Source organism: Delphinapterus leucas, chromosome 7, assembly GCF_059928025.1.
Source record: "Delphinapterus leucas isolate spDelLeu-1000000601 "Yukka" chromosome 7, BTC_Dleu_Yukka2, whole genome shotgun sequence".
Taxonomy (NCBI): Eukaryota; Metazoa; Chordata; class Mammalia; order Artiodactyla; family Monodontidae; genus Delphinapterus; species Delphinapterus leucas.
In genome coordinates, this window is record NC_143135.1 from 9,879,759 (window position 1) to 9,896,459 (window position 16,701).

The 16,701-nt window shown below is 59.6% G+C and overlaps 1 protein-coding gene across 2 annotated transcripts in view; it reads left to right on the plus strand.

The window, feature by feature from the left end:
- Positions 1-1,084: 1,084 nt before the first annotated feature.
- Positions 1,085-16,701, plus strand: part of SYT7 (synaptotagmin 7) — a 62,380-nt gene continuing 46,763 nt past the window's right edge. Inside the window, exon 1 of one of the 2 annotated variants that reach the window (XM_022591824.3) lies at positions 1,085-1,759. In XM_022591824.3, the coding sequence (XP_022447532.1) occupies positions 1,729-1,759 (31 nt within the window). In that variant the 5' untranslated portion in view covers positions 1,085-1,728. The remainder of the gene's footprint in view (positions 1,760-16,701) is intronic. The other variant, XM_022591813.2, reaches the window with a different exon arrangement.

Below are 16,701 nucleotides of genomic sequence, written 5' to 3' on the forward strand. Positions count from 1 at the left end.
TGACTTTTTTCCTTCCCTATTTAATTAGAACATTCAATCCAAGGAAATCTGTCCTCCACCGGAACAGTCTTCATGGAGGTTTGCTTGGGGGAATTTCCTTGTCTGTTTCTCAACCAGAAAAGCTGTGGGTGGAGGTGAATGTGTGTGTGTGTGTGTGTGTGTGTGTGTGTGTGTGTAAGAGGCTCCATGTGAGTTCAAGGCGATGGTTTGTGTGTGTCAGTGTGTTGAGGGAGACTTGAGATGGAGGCTTGCCCCTGTGGATGCTGTGGGAAGGTGGAGGTGTGGCTGGGTGTGAGCTGAGCAGTATAGAGTCTGCTTCTCGAGGGGACAGTAGGAATCCTTGACTCTGGAAAGCCTGGTTCACCTGTGAACTGCATTCTCAGTGGAGGGGAGGGGAGGATGCTGTGGCAGGCCCAGGGCTTTTGCCCCCCTGCTTATTCCCTTCAGTTCAGGGTAGGGGCATGCCCTGTATTGTGTGAGGCTTCAGTGTCCATATCTCGTTGTGTAGGAGGTTTATTCGTGTACGTGTGTGTGTGTGAGGAGGGGGTGTACCTGAAACCACCAATGGTTCAGTTCCAGGCTTTTAAAAGCCCTGGGATATGGGCCCCTTCTCCTCCCTGCCCCAGAATCAAACAGTTCCAATTCTGTAGAGAAAGGAGAATTAGGGTTCACCTGATTTGGACTGTGCTGAGCTGACAGAGGGACAGAGAGGGCCAAGTGAGCCCCAGGGTTGGAAGGGGAAGGAGGCCTTTCTTTCTTACCCCCTGAAGTTCTGAGGTCAAGGAAAAGGAGGGGGGCACTGGAGGAGTGGAGCGCGAGAAGCAGGGGCAGAGGCTGAAAGGTCTGTTTTCTTCTATTGTGCGGCTGGGTTAAGTGGGGAGGGTCACTAGGCCTAGTCCCTCATAGAGGGTGGAGCTCCTAGACTCCAGCTGTGCGCAAGCTCTGGGGATGGCCAGGGTGGTGGACCCAGGCTCAGCGCTGGCAAAATTCCACTCCTGGTTTTTACACACGCCAGCTCCCCTTCCCGGGACGCCGCGCTGTCGAGTCCGGAGCTGACGCCCTGCAGCCGCCACCGAGAGGAAAACCCGGAGTGGATTTCCACGCCATTTGGAACGGAGTCAAAGGGCACCTCGGAGGAGGTGGCCGGCTCCGCCGCCCTGCGGGGTTCGAAGCCGCTGCCATCAGGGGCGCACCGGCGGGGTGGGTCGATCAGTGCGGCGGGACCCGCAGGCCCAAAGAGCCCAGCCGGCGGGCTCCGTGCCCTCCCTGCGGGGGCTGCGGGCGGGGCGTGGGGCGGCGGTGGTGCCCTCGGGGCGGCGGCGGGCGCAGGCTGCAGTGCGGCGCGCGGCCAGCAGCGGGCAGCAGGCGGTGGCTGAGGCGCTCGACAGCGGGCGGGCGGCGCCGGCGGTGCCCAGGGCGCGCTCACACACACATACACACGGCCTCGTACACACTCACACACGCTCCGGCGCGCACACGCGGCGCGCAGGCCGGAGGGAGGAGGCTCGGCGCGGCTCGGCGGCGGCTGCAGCGTGCTCGGCGGGCGGGCGGGAGGGCTGGCGGGCGGCCCCCGCTACCCGGCTCGGCGGCTCGGTGCAGCCCGCGCGGCCCCCGCCCTCGGACCCGCCCCCGGGGGTCGCCCGGCCCCATGCCCTGCAGCGGCGGCGGAGCAGCGCGCGGCCACGGGCGGCTCTGAAGAGCCCGGAGGGAGCCGGCGACGAGGGGACCATGTACCGGGACCCGGAGGCGGCCAGCCCAGGTAAGCGCGGCCCCGCGCGGGCTGGGGCGCCCCGAACCGGCGGGCAGGACGGCGGCAGCGCCGGGAGCCGTCTCGGAGCCCCAGCCCGGGGCTACTGTCCGCTGGAGCCGCACGGACTCCCCCCACCCAGGGTCATCCCACACCGGGGGCGCGGGCTTGAGCGGCCGCAGCTCGGACCCCGGCCCCCCGCAGTTCGGGCACTGCCAAGCTTGATGCCGGGAGCCGGCTTTGCAGTGTCCCCACAAGGACCTCCCCCCCCACCCCCAGCAGCCCAAGGACAACGTGTGTGGCGGAGCGAGGAGCCGCTGCCCCCGCAGTGCCCTCAGAGGCACCCCCGGGTCCCCAGCCCCAGTGCCTCCCGGGTGCCAGTGCTAGGGGACCCCAGAACAAGGATCCCGGGCAGCTTTCAGCCAAGGTTGTGGGCACCGGGAAGCAGAGTGACATCGGCGGTGCCAACTGTGAATTGAGAGGGTGCCAGGGGACAAGTGGGAATCTGGTGCAGCAGCAGGGGAGGGGGGCTTCTAGGGAGTGGTGAGCCACAGGAGCGTTGAGGAGGGAGGTAGGGGTACCTGAAGGGAAAGAGAGCACAGATTGGTGAGAATAGGGGTACCAGGGGAATGTTTTCCTGGGCTTGGGGAGGGGGGAAGCAAAGAACCCCAAACTCACTCCAGTCCTGTCAGGGTTGGCAGGGGGAGGGGCCGTGCTCCTTTGCATTTCTCCTGAGCCCAAGCCGGGGAGTGGCCTGGGAGCCCACGTCTGCCTGGTATCCTGGAAGCCAAGCCAAGGAATCCTTCCACCTTCCTCGGGAAATTGCTCTGCCATTTCCTCCTTGGCTCCGGACGCCTCCTCACACAGCGCCCACCTGTAGGCAGGTCCTCTGCAGCTCCTGCCCAGTCTCAGGCTCAGCTCCCACCTGGGGTGCCCCACCCCTGACCCAGCACCCACAGTCTGCCAGTACTGGCAGCAGGGTCTCCGCTTCTGGGTTTCTGTCTGATGCTGAAAGCACGACACCTCAGCCTGAGGACTTGCTCCCGGACGAAGAGCCTCTAGGCTTACTCCTGCTAACCTCTGGGGGTTGGTTGGGCGTCCTGGGGGAAGGGGTAGCTCTAAGGCCCTCCACAGAAGGGGCCTAGGGCCCCAAGGCTTTTGAGGGCAGTCCAGTGGGCGCCGGCTTTGTCCACTCTTGCCCCAGCCCCACATCTGCTCTTTCCCTCTAGGGGCAGCCTCAGCCTGTCCCTGCCTCCATTCTTACCCTCATCAAGGCATGGCAGCCCGAGCCCACTGAGGAGGACCTCCTGGGTGCCAGGCATTGCACTCATTCAGCGCTTGCGTACACGGGTGAAAGAGACTCAGTCTCCCTCTCTGGAACCTCATGCCCATCTATGAATGTCCTCTAGGTAATGGCAGAAGGGACATTGCCTTTGGAGACCCCTCCCTTCATCTCTCTGGACCCAGGTCACCTACCCTGGCATCTTTCCCCAAGAGACTGCCAGCTTCCAGCACTTGGACCAAAGACAGAGGTGTTCTCTTGCTTGGATCACCCTCTCAGAATTAGTTCAGAGACCAGCTCCAGGGTATGAAGATGGAAGGGGGGATGCAGTGAGGACGCTCCCCTCCCCTGCCCTGCCAGGCTGGCAGCCTCCCCTTTCCTGTTGTTAGGCCAGGGACCTGGGGCCCTGCCCTCGTCCCCTCTCCCTCCCTCTGTTTTCCTCCCACGCCTGGGCACCATGACATCACCACTCCTCCAAGCACCTCTGCCCTCTCCATGGAGGCCAACTTGATGTGCTTGGCATCTTCTGGGCAAAGGGCCTGGAACCCAGTGCTGCCCCTGGTGTGCTGGCGGCCCCCAGACTTTTCCCTCTCCCCCTTGAATGGGCCTTGCTGTCTGGGCTGGAGACCTGTCTTGCCCACTCTGGTTGCAGGACCCACTAGTCCTGTGGCAGGGGCAATTCTGACCGGGAAACAGACCAGCCTTACGTTTACTTCTCTCTGATGTGGACAGTGGGCTGGATGGGGTCAGACATAGGCTGGAGAGGGCAGAATTTGCTTTTAATCCTAGTCCCCTGGGGATCTCAGAGGGGCCGGGGGGTTGGGGGCCTCAATCTGGCCTCTGTGCCCCCTGGCATCCCTGCCCACCTCCTATAATCCCTACAGCTCCAAGCCAGACTTCCCACCACCACCCCTCCACCCCAGCTCACCCCAGGCTCCCCAGACCCTGCTCCCCCAGGCAGGGTATGTGTCCCCCAAGGCAGGCACCAGGTGGGAGTATGATATGCAAATTAATTCCCGTGTGATTCAGGCCCATCCATCTGGTCCCCCAAAGGCCAGTACCATTTACATCCTCATCCCCTCATCCCACTGCCTGGAACACCTGTGGCCCAATCCTTTAAAAAAAATCTTAATCTCCTGTCCTCTTGTCCCAGGATGGTTCCAGAAGGTCCCTGTGTACCCCCTCCTTCAGCCCAGGCGCTCTGCAAGTCCCCACAGGGCTCAGTCTGCTGCTAAGACCCTTATCCTGACAGGGGACAGGAGCAGTTCCCTCCCCTTGTGGGCCCCTAGCCTCCAGGCAGTTCTCTTCCTGATCTTTTGTGGCTGAAGCAAGGGACTGTGGGGAAAAGCCACAGCCCAGTGAAGAACGAAGACCAGCCCCCCCCCCTTCGCTTCTGCTCCAAACTCTGCCTCGCCTCCCCCCAGCCATGCCTGCAATCTCCCCTCTGTCCCCTCCAATAGACATGCGGCCCTCTCCCGGCCCTCAGCCTCCATCCTCTGTCCATCCCAAAGCTGGCCTGGGCAGGCCTCCCTGTGTCCCTGTCCCCCGGCTGGGCAGGACCTCGGTAGGCCCGCAGGGGTCAGTGTTGCAGTGGGCAGGCAGGACGGCAGCAGGGAGAGAGGGAGGGAGAGGTGACCTTGCGGGTGAGCAAGGCCAGAGAGGCAAAGTCTGGGCTGGTGCAGCGGCTCTGGGAGAGGGTTCAGGTCCTGAGGACTGCCAGCCCTGCCCCCAGCCCTCTATGAACTTGTCCTTGGGGATAGCAGTGCTTGAAGTCTTCTCTGTCTGTCCCACCTGTTAGTGGGCTCTGCCCCCTACAGCAACTCTTCCAGGCAGGTCATTCCTAGGGAGTGTGGGGGACCCTCTGCATGGGCCAGGGGGCCTTGGCACATAGGGTCTTCTCTCTCAAGGCAGGAGGATCCACACGATTGTCCAGGCCAACCCCCCACCCACTGGGCACAGGTTAGGGACAGAGGGGCTGTTGCGTGGCGTGTGGAGCAGGAATCGGGGCTGAAAGGGCAGATCAGCGGTGTACACTGTGAGGGCCGTCAAGTTTAGGGACAGGGGCTGGGGTGTGGGACTGTCCAAGGAGACCTGACTGACCATTTCACTGACAAACCCTGCCCCCACCCCCAGCTCCCCCATCTGCGCGGGCCCAGACCTCCCTGGCCTGCCTCCTGGGCTTGGCTCACAGGCTGGGACTGAAGATCAAGTGACCTCCCAGCGGGCCATGGCTGTGAGGGGGACTCGGGACAGAATAGGTCCAAATGCAGGGCTGGACGTATGACTTCTGCTGGGTTTGGGTCAGGGTAGCCAGTGCCCCCAAGCTGTAGCATTTCCAGGGAGACAGGACTGCCCCCTGCCCCTCGGCCTCCGATCATGCTGTTCAGTGGCTTTGTGGGGACAGCTTGACCGATAGGCTGGGTGCTCAGGACTGGGGGGGATGGTGGAGAGGGAGAGAGCCTCAAAGCGCCTCCTGGTTGGGGAAGAGGGGCTAGAGCAGGCTGGACTGGGGTGGGAACCCACAGGCCAGCAGGTGACAGGTGAGGGACAGCTGGAAGGCAGAGGAACAGGTGGGTGTCAGGCGAACAAAGACAGGCCCCGGACAGCTGGGCCCTGCCCCTGGCTGACCCCAAGCTCAGGCCCAAGGGGCACTGCAGGTAACATCGAGTGACAGTGGAGGACTGTCCCCTTCTTACCCCCTCCAGCCCTGCCTGAGGGACAGACAGAGGAGGAGCGTGTGGGCCCCCCGCCCTTCCCGCTCCTCCTTTCCCCACCCGCACTCCCCGCCCGCCCACCCCCCTCCTCTCAGGGGCTTTGAATCTTTATTGAATCCGATGGACCGCTCTCAATAACTGCTTCCCGCAGGGGAGTGAGGCTGGGGACAGCAGGCAGAGGAGTGGTAAGGGGGGCCTCGTGGTGTGTGGGGGGGCTCGGGGTCTGGGGGGGCATGCGGGAGGCAGAGTCCTGAGCAGAGGACTCTTGGCTGGACAGGCTCCTCGGAGGCACGGAGGCATCTCAGGTAGGCGCGGGCAGCCCTGCGTGGAGCCGGCGCCCTGTCCCCTGGGCAGTGCCGGGCAGGTGGCTCATGCCGCCAGTAAGGTCAGCGCTCTCTGTTGGGGCTGTCACTGGTCTGGCCAGGTGCCAGAGCCAGCCTCTGCCAGGCCAGCCCGGGTGCCCACCTGCCTTGCCAGGGGACCCCAGCCAGTGGTGCCAGGTAGACCTTGCCAGTTCCACGGACGTGGATGTCCCTGACCTTCCGGGCAGCAGGGGCAGGCTTGCTGGGCCCTGTCCAACTTGTGTCTGGAGGGCAGGACTTCAGTCTCACCCAGCAGAATTCCCCAGGGGTTGGAATGGAGTTGGCAGGCAGCATGGGACCTGTGGAAGGGGCTGGATGGCGCCCAGAGCCTGTGCCTGGGACTCTGGGCCCAGTTGGTCAGAAAGTGGGCTGGCACGTCGGGCCTGCCCTGGGGGGCTCTGCAGCTTCTGCCTGGAGGAGCCCCTTGGAAGAGGTGTGTCGCCTGTGAGGCTGGGCTGGGAGCCGACTGCTATGGTGAGCTGGGACATCTGGGGAGTTGACATGTCCGAGGGATTGAGTGTGTGGGGCCGCAGCACCCAGGGAGCAGGAGGGCGGGGCCGGTGCACAGAAGCGCTGCGCTGCGTGTGTACCTGTGTGTGCGCGCGGGTGGCAGCTGGACGGCCGTACTCGCTGTGCTCGTCTGAGCTCCGTGCCCGCTGCAAACAGCATCTAATGAGTGGATTTGTAGCGAGGTGCGTCGAGGTGCCCAGGGAGCTGTGACGGAAAGCGTTGGGGGAGGGCAGCTCCCCTGGCCCTGTACCCAGCCAGGCGGGGCCTGTGCCCTCCAGGGGCCCTGCCTGCCCCCTGCCACACCCTCCCACCTGCCAGCTTGGCCACCTCTGAGGGCTCCATCTGCTGGGAGCAGGGCCTCATCTGGCTGTGTGGCGTGCACGGGCATGGATGGGGGGTGGTGGGGGGGTGGTGGAGCTTTGGCCTGTACAGATACAGGCATGTCCACAATAGCGTGTGGGTCTGTCCGTGTGTGTGTGTAACTGGGCATGAATGTGTCTGATTCAGTGTGTGTGTGTGTGTGTGTGTGTGTGCACCCCTTCCCAGAGCCCTAAGAGAACTGCCCACCCAACCCCAATCTTGGTAGTGGCCCTCCTTCTTCGATGCCCTTCCTGGAGTGCAGGAAGTTGGAGTTCTCCAGCTGGCTGGGGAAAAAAGGGGTGACTCTTTCTGCCCATCGGAGGAGGCAGGCGGGAGAGGTCTGAGCCCCAGCTGGGAGTTGCTGGTTGCATCAGAGAAAGGGGAGAACTTTGGGCCTAGAGAACCCCAAAACCCCAGCCCTGTGGTTCTAGAGCCCTCAGGAAGCCCCCAAAATGAGAGAGGTGAGGGTGCCAAGGGGTCCGTCCTAGCAGGTCCGTCTCACAGTGCTAGCTGGCGAAGCGAGCACCTTGCTTCCAGCCAGGCGGGGTGGTGGGTGTGGGAGGCCCCGAGGGGTGGCTGCTTGAGGCCCTCCACGAGGGGAGCAGAGGACAGAGCTGTGTGGCTAATGTGTCCAATTAAATTACTTCAAACCCTGCCGTGGCAGATGCTCCCGGCGGGGCCCTGGGTACAAATTGGATCCGTCTCATTACCACGGGGTGGTGTCAGTGGGGCCAGAGAGTGGTGTCCAGATCAACCAGTGGCACGGCAGGCCCTCTCCTGCTCTGCCCAACCTGGGCCTGCTGTGAACCCCTCGCGCAGTCGCTCACTCCAGCCTCCCTCAGGTCCACCGCGTCCAGATATCGGGGCTCCCTGTACAAATCCTTGCCATCCCAACCCCAGTCCCTGGCAGCCCGAGGGTCCCTCTGAGCCCTCACTTTCTTTCTCCAGGAAAACGGGAGTCCCCTGCTTTATAGGGGGTTCAGCCTAAGGAAGCCCCTCTTAGGTCACCCAGCATACCCTGTTCCCTCCCCTGATAATAACAATAGGACAATAATAGCAAGTCCTTATTTGTGGAGCACGCAGTATGTGCTGTGCACTTTACATCCGCGAAGCAGGGGACGGCTTGCTTAAGCTAGGTCTCTGGGGTCAAAGAGCCTCTGGCAGAGACATTTGCGGCTGTGTCCCTGAAGCAAGTTACTCACCACCCTGGCCTCAGTTTCCTCCTCTGTTAAATGGGTATGATGATGGTTCTTACCTCCCATGGGATTGGAGGATGAGATAAGGCAGAAAACATCTTTAGCAGAAAGCCCTGCACATAGTAAACACTCAGTCAACGGCAGCTGTTATCAACATCGCCCTGCACCGAGCGATTGATGTGTGGGACGAGGGTTCCGGAAGCTCCGAGGAGGATAGGCCTGCCTCAGCCCTGGTGGAGGAGGCCTGGGGAGGGCTTCACCGAGGCAGAGTCTGTCAGTTACCATCAAAACAGCAAAGGTGTGTGGCGCGTTCCATAGGTGCCACGACGTACGTTAGCTCGTCCATCCTCAGACCACCCTGGGACGGGGGCACTTGCGGGTAGAAGTTGATTTGGGATTCCAGCCACACCACCAGACCCAGGAGCATGAGCGTTGGGTCCGGGGCTTTGGGTGTTGGAGGAAGAATAAGAGCTTGCCATGTGAGCAGGCAGGGAGGAGGCATTCTGCGTGGTGGGGACAGCACATGTAATGGCCCGGAGGTGTGACGGGTCTTGGCCAGTGGAGGCAGCAATGAGTGTCTGAGCGTGGGGGGCTGGAAGGGAGTCCTTTGGGGGGCAATAGCAGGAGTTGAGGGTCGGGAAGGGTGGGCTGGGCCAGATTATGAAGGTCCTGGCATTCTGAAATAGGAAAGCCGGGCTTTATTTCTTTTTTTTAATTAGGGCAATGGTGGGCCGTGGATGGCTTTCAAGCATATCTCTATAAAGAACTTTAACTCGGTGGCAGTGTGGAGGGTGGGAGCCTGGAGACAGGCCCATATCTGGAGCTGGAGGCCCAGCCATTAACATATCTGTTCCCATCTCTGCCCAGACCCTCCTCAGTCCCTCACCTGCACAGGGCTGTGTCCCAAGCACCCATACCAGGTGGTCTGGGACCCTGGCCTTCGAAAGCTTGTGGTGGGTAATGGGCAGTCAAGGGGACAGCCTGGCGCAGGTGGGCACAGATTTCCCCTCCCCACCGGGGGCTTACCTAGGGGGCTGGGGTATCAGAGGAAGCCTCCCAGAGAGAAATGTAGAGCCAAGGTGGACAGGCCCAAGGCCCAGCGAACGCGGTTAAGGTTCCAGAGAATCGCTCTGCACCTGCTGCCCCCACCGTGGGCATCAGGGTCCAGCCCTGGAGGAGCCGCACAGCTCAAGTTCCAGCTGCCAGGCCTGAGCTCCAGAGCCCCGCCAGAGCCAACCTGTCTCCACAGCAACTAGGCAGGCCACCCCGCTCCCCGTGCCCACGGCCCCTGGCACAGGGGCCCATTCACAGCAGGGCCTGGGTACATCTTCCCACTTCCCTAGGGGGCCACCCCAGAGCAAACGCTCTCACACCCAGGCACTGGCAGCGTGCAAGCATGTTGGCGTTTGGGTCCGTGTGTACACGTGATGTGTATGTGTGCCCCGCAGCAGGACGCGGCGGGGTGGGGATGGTCTACGTTTTCTAACCACCTTAGCTGGGGATTTATTCCCCTGCGGGAGAGGGTCCAGCAGGCGCCAAAGAGCCAGGCTGAACTATGGGCTCCTGCCTCAGGGATCACGGTAAGGAGGCAGCCCAGAGAAGAGACAGTTAGGAAGATTTGCCGGTAAGGGAAAGCAGCGAAGGAGACTCTCTTAGCAGTGCCTGGTGGGTCCACAGACCGTCTTGTTCTTCACCTACATCTTCCATTTAATCTTCACAGCAGTCCCTCAGGGAGATCTCATTACCACTGTTGTACAGATAAGGAAACTGAGGCCCAGAGAGGTGGAGTGTCTCACCACGTCACTCAGTAGAGCAGGGATGAGATTGCAAGTCAGCCTCACTCCCAAACCTAGGTCTTAACCACTGGGCGACAGTGCCTCCCTTATCCCACTAGGATCTGAGCCAGCCTGTCTCTCGGCCCATCACTCGGAAGGGAGGGCTGGGAATCAGTATTGGCCCCAGCGCCTGCTTTAGCGCTCCGTGTCCCCTAAAGCTTTGTTCTCAGGTCCCTGGAGTGGGGCGGAGCCTCCTTCCCATCCTGTCTCCTCTCCCTCTCTCCAGGCCCCATGGAAGGATCCTCTCACTCAAGGGGAGGCACCCCTTACTCCCTGCTTGGCACCTGCCGGCCCTGGAGGAGCCTGATGAATCGGCTGGGTGTGTACCCCCCGCACACAGAACCCCATTCCTCCCTCTCCAGCCCCCGCCTGGTTAGGGAGGTGTGAAGGGAGCGATTTCACAGCCTGTCAGCTGAGGCCTAAAAATACCCAGAACTCTGAGATGCTTGGGCAGAGAGAGGAGAGAGCAGGGACCAGGGATGGGGTTGTAGGGGGTGCAGTGGTAACTTGGGCAGAGAAGCCCTCTCGGCACCACAGTCCTGCTCGGGAGCAATGGGCAGAGCCACTGTCCCCTGGTCCCCCGTCTGGCTCCATATCTGGCAATGCAGAGGGGAGCTGGCATCTCTAGGGTCTTGAGAGCTCAGCTCTGTCACTCAGACCTAAGGGAGGGCTTAGTCTCAGACAGGAACCGTGAACCTCGGGCCCCCAGAGCCTCCAATCGATGCCTCTTTCTCCCTCTCCACCCCCAGGTTGGCTGGCATCTTTGGGCTGTGGGAGCCAGGCTGGGCGTGTGCCTGCTTCCTTCCTGGAGAAGGTGCCCGCTTCTGTTAGGGGAGAGGTGTGAGGAAGGCATCGTGGATGGGGGTGCCGGCAGGTGCGGGATGTGACGTGCGAGCCACCCAGGCACCGGAGGGGGGCAGAGGAGAAGGGGCGTGGCGGCCCACATCACTACCACGTGGCCATATGCTGCAGCCTGGCACACGGCTTCCACGAGTCAGCCCAGAAAAGGGGGCCGTCCGTGTGTATGCGTGCATGTGGGCCTGCCGGAGCTGGCCTGTTCTTGTGGACACGGATGGCCGTGTGTGGCTATTCCAGACAGAAACTGGGTGGAAGCGCAGGAGCGGGCGTGGAAGCATGAGCAAACGCATGTCGTGTCATGCAGACACGTGATAGTGTGTGTGCTTCCCATGTGGAAATATGATGGCATGTGTGCCTGTGCAGAGGGACATAGGCAGATCTCTCTGGGGCACCAAGCAGGGGGCTGAGAGAGTCATTAGGGAAACAGTGCAGAGTAGCAGCCAGAGCAGGGGCTCATGTGTCAAAAGCAATGGGGTGCGAATCCCAGATCGGCCACGTATTGATTAGCTTTGTGGCCTTGGGCAAGTTACTTAACCTTGCGTTGCCTCATTTCCCCGTCTGTAAAATGGAGACAATAATAGCTCCTACTTCAGAGGGCTGCTGGGAGGCTCGCTGAGTTAATGTCCATACATTGCCTGGAACCGTGCCTGTCACGGAGTTAGCACAATGCGTACTAGCTCTTGTTATCTGGTCCTACCCTTCGATGATATAGGTGGGAGCGCCGGGACAGAGAGGGCAAATGACATGCCCAAGGTCACACAGTATGTTAGTGGCAGAGCCAGGACTAGAACCCAGACTGCAGCACCTTAAGACAGGGCTTGTTCAAGTCTGAGACCTCCTTTGGGCCACAAGAAGCCTCCACAACACAGAACTGTAACCCCATTGGCATTTGGGGCCTAGATTCTGCCAGGGCTGGGCTGGGATCTTGGGAGCTCTGGGATCTGAGCATCTTCAGATAGCGCTGGGGTAGAGAGGTCCTCAAAGCAGTGGCCAGCCGCCTGAGTTAGAACCAGGCCACTGGTTAGTCTGCGGACTTTGCCAATTACTCAACCCCCCTGGGTCTCAGTTTCTTCCCCATAACAGAATCACAGTAATACATACTCTGTAGGGTTATCGCGGGGATTGCGTGAGAGCTGCGTGTAACGTCTTAAGTGGTAGGAACACTGTACCTAGTAAGTGCAACGTTAGCTGCAGTTGTAACCCTTGCAGAACCCTCCCACCCAGTGCTCTATAAATGGTGACTTCCTTTGCTTCCCTTCCAGCCCCTGGCAACCCTCACTCCCTTCTGCCTGCCACCCCACACTCCACAGAGCTTAGACTGATCAGGGGCTGACTTGCTGGCGACCAAGACCTGTGTTGTCTCCTGTTATTGGCTTTGCCTAGGAGGGAACAGGACCCACCACTGCAACTGAGCCCCTGATCCCTTTTCACCTGGCCTTACCACTCGCTTGCTCTGTGACCTTGGACAAGCAGTCTTTCCTCTCTGGACCTTGATCCTGCCTCTGTAAAGTGGAGGGGCTAGACCACACAGCCCCAGAGCCCCTTGGTCATGTTGTTTTGTGACACCCAGGAGGGTCCTGGCTTAGCCTGCTGGAGGGGGTGGCAGGTTGGCAGGAAGGAAAGTCGGCTGGCTGCCTTGGGTGAGTGGAGCATCTGGGGCCTGAGCCGGCTGGTGGCCTGCCATCATGTCCGCCCACACCTGTGGCTGCGTAGGAAGGCGTGCAGGCCCGACTGGCTGGGCACTGACATTGGGGGAGGCTCAAGGACAATGATGTAGAGAGAGCCCTTCCTGGGGCCCTGGGAGCTGCCACTCCAGCTGTCCTCCCCCCCCCCTCCCCTTCTCCCCAGGGATTTCCTTTAGCAATTCCTCCTTCCTGTCTCCCTCCCCTTTCTGGAGTCTCCCAGTATCTCCCCGCCTCTACCTATTCCACTTCTGTAATCTTGACCATTTTCCGGGGTGCCTTCTTTCCTCCCTCTGCAGAAGGGAGATCTCTCCCTCCTCTTCTGACTTCCTGCTTCCTGAGACGCCTCCTTTTTCCTCCCTATGACGTGTCCCCGTTTCTCTGGATCCTCCCGGCTCCCCCTGCTGCTCCTGAGCCTAGGTCTCTCTCTTACTCTGCATGGCACATCCAGGCTCCTTCCAGCTTCTTGTCCCCTGGCTCTCTTCCACTTCAGAGTCCCTCCCCCCTCAGCGTCCCCACCTCCCTTCTTCCCATTCCTTGGAACCTCTTACTCCACCACCAGTCCCCCTGCCCTCAAAAGTTTCCTGGCCTCCTTCAAATGATGGGGCCGATCCAGGCAGTTCCTGTGGCTGCTGCTGCTACCTAGTACCTCAGGAACCCCCCACCCCTGTGAGTTGAGTAAAGGGGTCAGCCCAGGGCCCAGGGACTGTCAATCTTGCCTCCTAATTAGCAGGAAGTAATTGCCTGGGAAAAAATTTCATTTAGAATGAGACTTGGAGACTCCAAGTTAGAGCTGAGCCAACGGATGCTCCCCTAGGGAGCGGGAGAAGGGAAGCGGCTCAGGTCAGGGCCTCAGGAAGCCTGACCGGAGGCGAAAGCCCTTAAGACCCACTTCCGGCTTGCCTGCAGGACCTCAGCCTTGAGGAAGTGGCGAGAGAGAGCTCTGGGCTGGGAGTCCCACCATCTTCATCTGACTTGTGGCTCCACTGCTCATCGTGTGACTTGGGACAAAACTTATTCCTTTGAGCCTTAGTTTTTTTCTCTCCTGTAAAATCAAAGGAGGGCCTCCGTGCCATGAGGGCTGATTTGGACGGTGGCTGTGAAAGCAATTTGCAGGCTGCAAAGTGCTGTGGGAGTGTGAGGTGCTACTGTCTTCCTCCATGTGGCTCTCAGCTGAGACGTGAGGATCGTGGAGTGGTGGGGTAGCCCTGGAAACACATAAGTGGCACTGAGGTTTCCCGAAGGACATGGAAGGATGGTGAGGTAGACCCAGCTGAGCTGCAAGGTTAAGGGCAGACGGATGTGGTTTCCCATGCCAGTCTCAATACTTGCGCCACCCTGAGTGGTCACCTCACCTCTCTGAGCTCCACTTTCCTGATCTGTAGGATCCTGATGCTTTCCTGGGAGAGGGAGGTTTGGTAAGGCTAAATGTGACAATGTTCGCAGAGCTCTTAGCGCAGTGCTTGGCCTACAGTACGTGCTCAGCATTTGATATTAGCTATATCTACTGTAATTAAAGGATATTATCTTTACTCCATGCCTGGATCCAGAGAAGCTGATTTGGGGTGTTGTCTTCAGGTGGTTTTGTTTTGCTGTTTGTTTTTGGAAGAGGGGAATTTCTACACCCAGTGAGGCTAACCAAGCAGATCTTCTCAAAGTGCCCCTACCTGTGGGGTGCGAGGAGAGGAGTGGGCTGCAGCTGTGGGCTTCTCCCCCAACGCACACTTCTTCCTAGGCAAGAGCCGTGGGCAAGTTTTTTATGTGGGCGGGTGTGAGGTAGAGAGCCTCCGCCCTGGTGGAGGGGTATTACAGGGCTGTGTGTTCATCTCGTTAGGACTGGCCCAGCAGCGGGAGAAAAGGTTGTGTTTGTTTAAACAGGTCTACCCCACCCACCTTGGAGGAGGGAACAGGAAGTTCCACCTGGTAGGGTCCGGCAATGTGGGTTGAGTCTTTGCTGTGAATGGGGCAGCATGGCACCCCAGGGTGGCTGGAAAACAGTCAGACAGCCTGGAGCTTTTGGGTGTTGGGCAGCACTGCAAGCTCAGAGCTCCAGATTGCCCCGGGAGGGGGGAGGGGGCGGCGAGGGCCCGGCGGTCTGCCGCTCCTTCCCCACACGCCCAGCGCCACCGCTGGGGACCTTCTGTGTTCCTGATCTGAGCGCAGTACCCGCGCCAGCCGCCAGGAGGCAGTGCGGCGGGGTCCCCTGAGGGAATGGGATGCGGCATTTACATTAGCGGGGAAATTCTTTTTGTCTGGAGTAGGGCTGCTGACTGGAGTTCTTGGTATCTGCGGACCTCATCCAGGAGAGGGGGTTCTTGAGGTCGGGCTGCTCACTGCTGTGGCTTCAACTTCGGACTTATCACGGAGTGATTAGCAGAGTAAGGTAGGACCGCTACGCTGCAGTCCTGAAAAAGCTTCTGGTTTCCTGAATTCCGCTCGCCCGGGGCAATGCACGGGGTGGCCTGGAGGAGGGGGCAGTCTCGGGACTGAGTTTCTGTTTCAGGACCAAGGACAGAGGCCGTGGGCCGATCGTTGTTTCAGCACCGTGGACAGAGTTCAGAGCAGCGGGCTCTGTGGATCCATCCAAATATTTGTGGTGCAAACAATACCCCCAGAATATGGAAGAATGGCACCTCCAAGAGGGAGTCTCAGACACCTTATATTCTAACGAGGAGACTTGGGGCCAGGCAGTTGAGTTAGTTGACTAAGGTCACACAGCCACAGTGACAGTGGGTGGCAGAACTGGGTTCAGATCCACAGTGGTCTCTCTCCATCCACCTCTCCCACACCTGGATTCCCACTGGTTATATCCCTCCTTCCTGACCAGCTCTGAGAGCAGCTTCACATTATGTTGTGTCCCCGAGAGCCCTTGAGCTGGTGAAGATTAAGTGGACCCCCCCACCACCACCACCAAAAGCTCAAGAATCTGAATCCCAGGATAGAAGATTCCTAGACCCTGTGGCTTTCATGGCTCCAAGCTTCAGATGGGAGGGCGTCAGGGCAGGACAGGTACCCTGTCCTGTGAGGAAGCCTATGACTTGGGGAGGTAGTGTTGAGTCTTCAGCATGAGGAACTCTTAAGTGCTCTGAGGTCCTCAGATAAAATGCAGCACACCGTTCCAACCCCAGCTTCTTTGCAGCCGTGTATTATTAATAACAGTAAGATGCTGATTTAGACCAAGGCACAACAATGCATTATTCATAAGAGTAACTAGTGGTCAAGGCCTGTGCTTAATCATCACATGTCCCTGATCCTGCCGCCGCTCCACAGTCCTGGTGGAGGGACCCTCCAACTGAGCTCCTCCTTTTCCTGGGGTCCTGCTGCCCTGATGGACATGATCATTTTCATGGCTGCCCAGGCAGCTCATCAACTTTGGGATCAGGGTGGGTGGCATGTTCCGGGCTAACTTCTGGCTGAACACCCTTCAGTCTGGGCTCCCTGCTTAGAGCTGGCACCTGGTCCTGTCTGTCCTGAATGGCTTTGACCCTGATGACTTCCACACTCAGCAGCTCTCTGGGGTCTACAGATGGCCTATTACCCCACACCCCCTCTTTTGAGGCTGAAGACTGAAGCCAGATGCACCAGGCTTTCCTAAGCCAGGAGTTGTGGGAGTTTTTTTGGGGGGGTGGCTGTGGTGAGAGGAGGGGCTCACCGGGCAGAAGATACCCCCACCACCTCCATTAAATATGACGATGGATTTAAAACCCTCGGTAGACTCTGGAGTACTTTGTAAACTGTTGTGCACTGAACAAGCCTGAGCCATTATTACCAAGGCCACACTCTCTGCTGGAAGAGGGAGCAGAGGTAGAGAAGGTGTGGATGAGGCCCTCGTAGCTCACCAGGCCCCGCTCCCTGATGAGAAGTCGGAGTGCTTGTGGATCCTGACATGTCCCCGTCCAATTTCTTGCTGGAACGGCTCCTGGCCCATCCGGATAATCCTTCATTCGCTGTTTACTCACTTGGCATCTCCTCTGAATTCTAAACCGTCTGCATCCAGGCGGCCTCTGCGGCCCCTGCCAGCACACTCTCCTTAGCTCACTCACACACTATCTGTTTTTATTACAGTCAAGGTTGAGGAGGCTTGCTCTCACTAAGCCCCTATTTTCAGCTACTTGTAACTTTCCGAAACAGTTCCCCGCAGGCCTCCTCTTTTGC